The sequence below is a fragment of the Aplysia californica genome, unplaced genomic scaffold (assembly GCF_000002075.1).
Source record: "Aplysia californica isolate F4 #8 unplaced genomic scaffold, AplCal3.0 scaffold02260, whole genome shotgun sequence".
Lineage (NCBI taxonomy): Eukaryota > Metazoa > Mollusca > Gastropoda > Aplysiida > Aplysiidae > Aplysia > Aplysia californica.
Genome location: NW_004799530.1, coordinates 4,232 through 5,632, shown reverse-complemented (window position 1 = coordinate 5,632; position 1,401 = coordinate 4,232). Strand labels below are relative to the sequence as shown.

The 1,401-nt window shown below is 36.0% G+C and overlaps 1 protein-coding gene across 1 annotated transcript in view; it reads right to left on the bottom strand.

Moving 5' to 3' along the window:
• LOC106014088 (LHFPL tetraspan subfamily member 6 protein) overlaps positions 1 to 1,332 on the bottom strand; it is a gene marked incomplete at its 5' end in the record, with an annotated part of 6,091 nt that extends 4,759 nt beyond the window's left edge. The window contains 1 exon segment of the mRNA XM_013091130.2: positions 1,191 to 1,332. Coding sequence (XP_012946584.1) covers positions 1,191 to 1,332 — 142 coding nt within the window.
• Between the last annotated feature and the right edge of the window lie 69 nt (positions 1,333 to 1,401).

Genomic DNA, 1,401 nt, shown 5'->3' with positions numbered 1-1,401 from the left:
ATTGTAGATCAGAGGGTAGAGAATTTTAAAAGAAAATAATTGCCACTTTTTTCTCAAAAGGCATATTTTACACAGCTTATATGTTTCAGTTTCAGTAGGAAACCTCCATTTTATTTCTACTGCGTTAATATTATCAAGAAGTTGCCATGTTCGAGTTTTAAATATGTTTTTACGGTTTCTAATTGGAAAGAGAACTATTTTGGCCTTTTCTGACCTTTATCGGCCGTTTTCTTAAAATGTTATTTTCACACTTTTTATCCCATTTTCTTGCTGTATCTTATTCGATTTTCATGTAACTTTCACAAAATGTTCACGACTCCTATTTCTAGAAACTGTCTTTAGGAATTTTTGACTGCACGAAGCTTTTGATGAATGGCGTCAGAAAGTGATTTTTTCCCTTCTTTTCAGTTATGCAATAAGCCGATTTTGTAAGTCCCGTAGAATGAAAACTAAAGCATATACCACTAATTCCCCAAGACAATTTTTAGACATGTACTTTTCCTATGTACATGCCAAATAAAAAGTGTTTGAAATAAAAATAAATAAGTCAAACCAAGTGAAATATTGTCTCTTATATATAATGCTATTGTATTGTTTTTTAGTTTAAATAATTTTTTCAGGATCAAGAAGTATCCAAGTGGGTGGTTGGCGGGTGCTCTGGTGTGTTTTGCTCCTTCTTTCCTATCAAACATCTATCGTCCTTATCTCCCGCCTCCTTCTTTTTTGTGTTTGTTGCTCTCTTGTAACTTCGGCACTTGTTTGACCTTATCGTGTTGCAAGTGCAGTAAAACACTTACTAAAACAAAAGAAGAATCCAAAAACTGTAATATTGTACAGTATTACAGACCAATATTGTTTCCACAGAGCGATAGCTAGCATAGCAAAATAACATCATATCATAGAAATTTTGAGGAGGTTTCGGGTGGTTTCCGGGGGTTTTGGGCGGTTTCAGTTGTTTTCAGGAGGTTTCGGTATAAACAAGTACCCCTATTATTATTATTACATGTATAATTATTATTATTATAGCCTAATTATTATAATCATATTTATAATAATAATTATTATTGTTGTTTATATAATGGTGATGATCATAATCATTATTGGTGACATCACCACGCTATTGCATGCTAAAGTTTACTAGCTGCAGATTTCTGTCCATTGTTCCAAAGTGTGAGACGTGACCTTGACCCCACCTGCCAGCAACTGCAGCACCCCGGCCGTCCTGGCCAGTCTCACGGTGACAATGTTGGGCACACACAGGGAGATGATGGCCGCCAGCGACAGGAGGAGGGCTAGACTCGAACCTGTGCCTGTCACGATGGTGCCGATCTGAAACACACACAGGGATCGGAGGTTGTGGTTAGAATGATCATAATAATAATAGTAATAATAATCGTAATA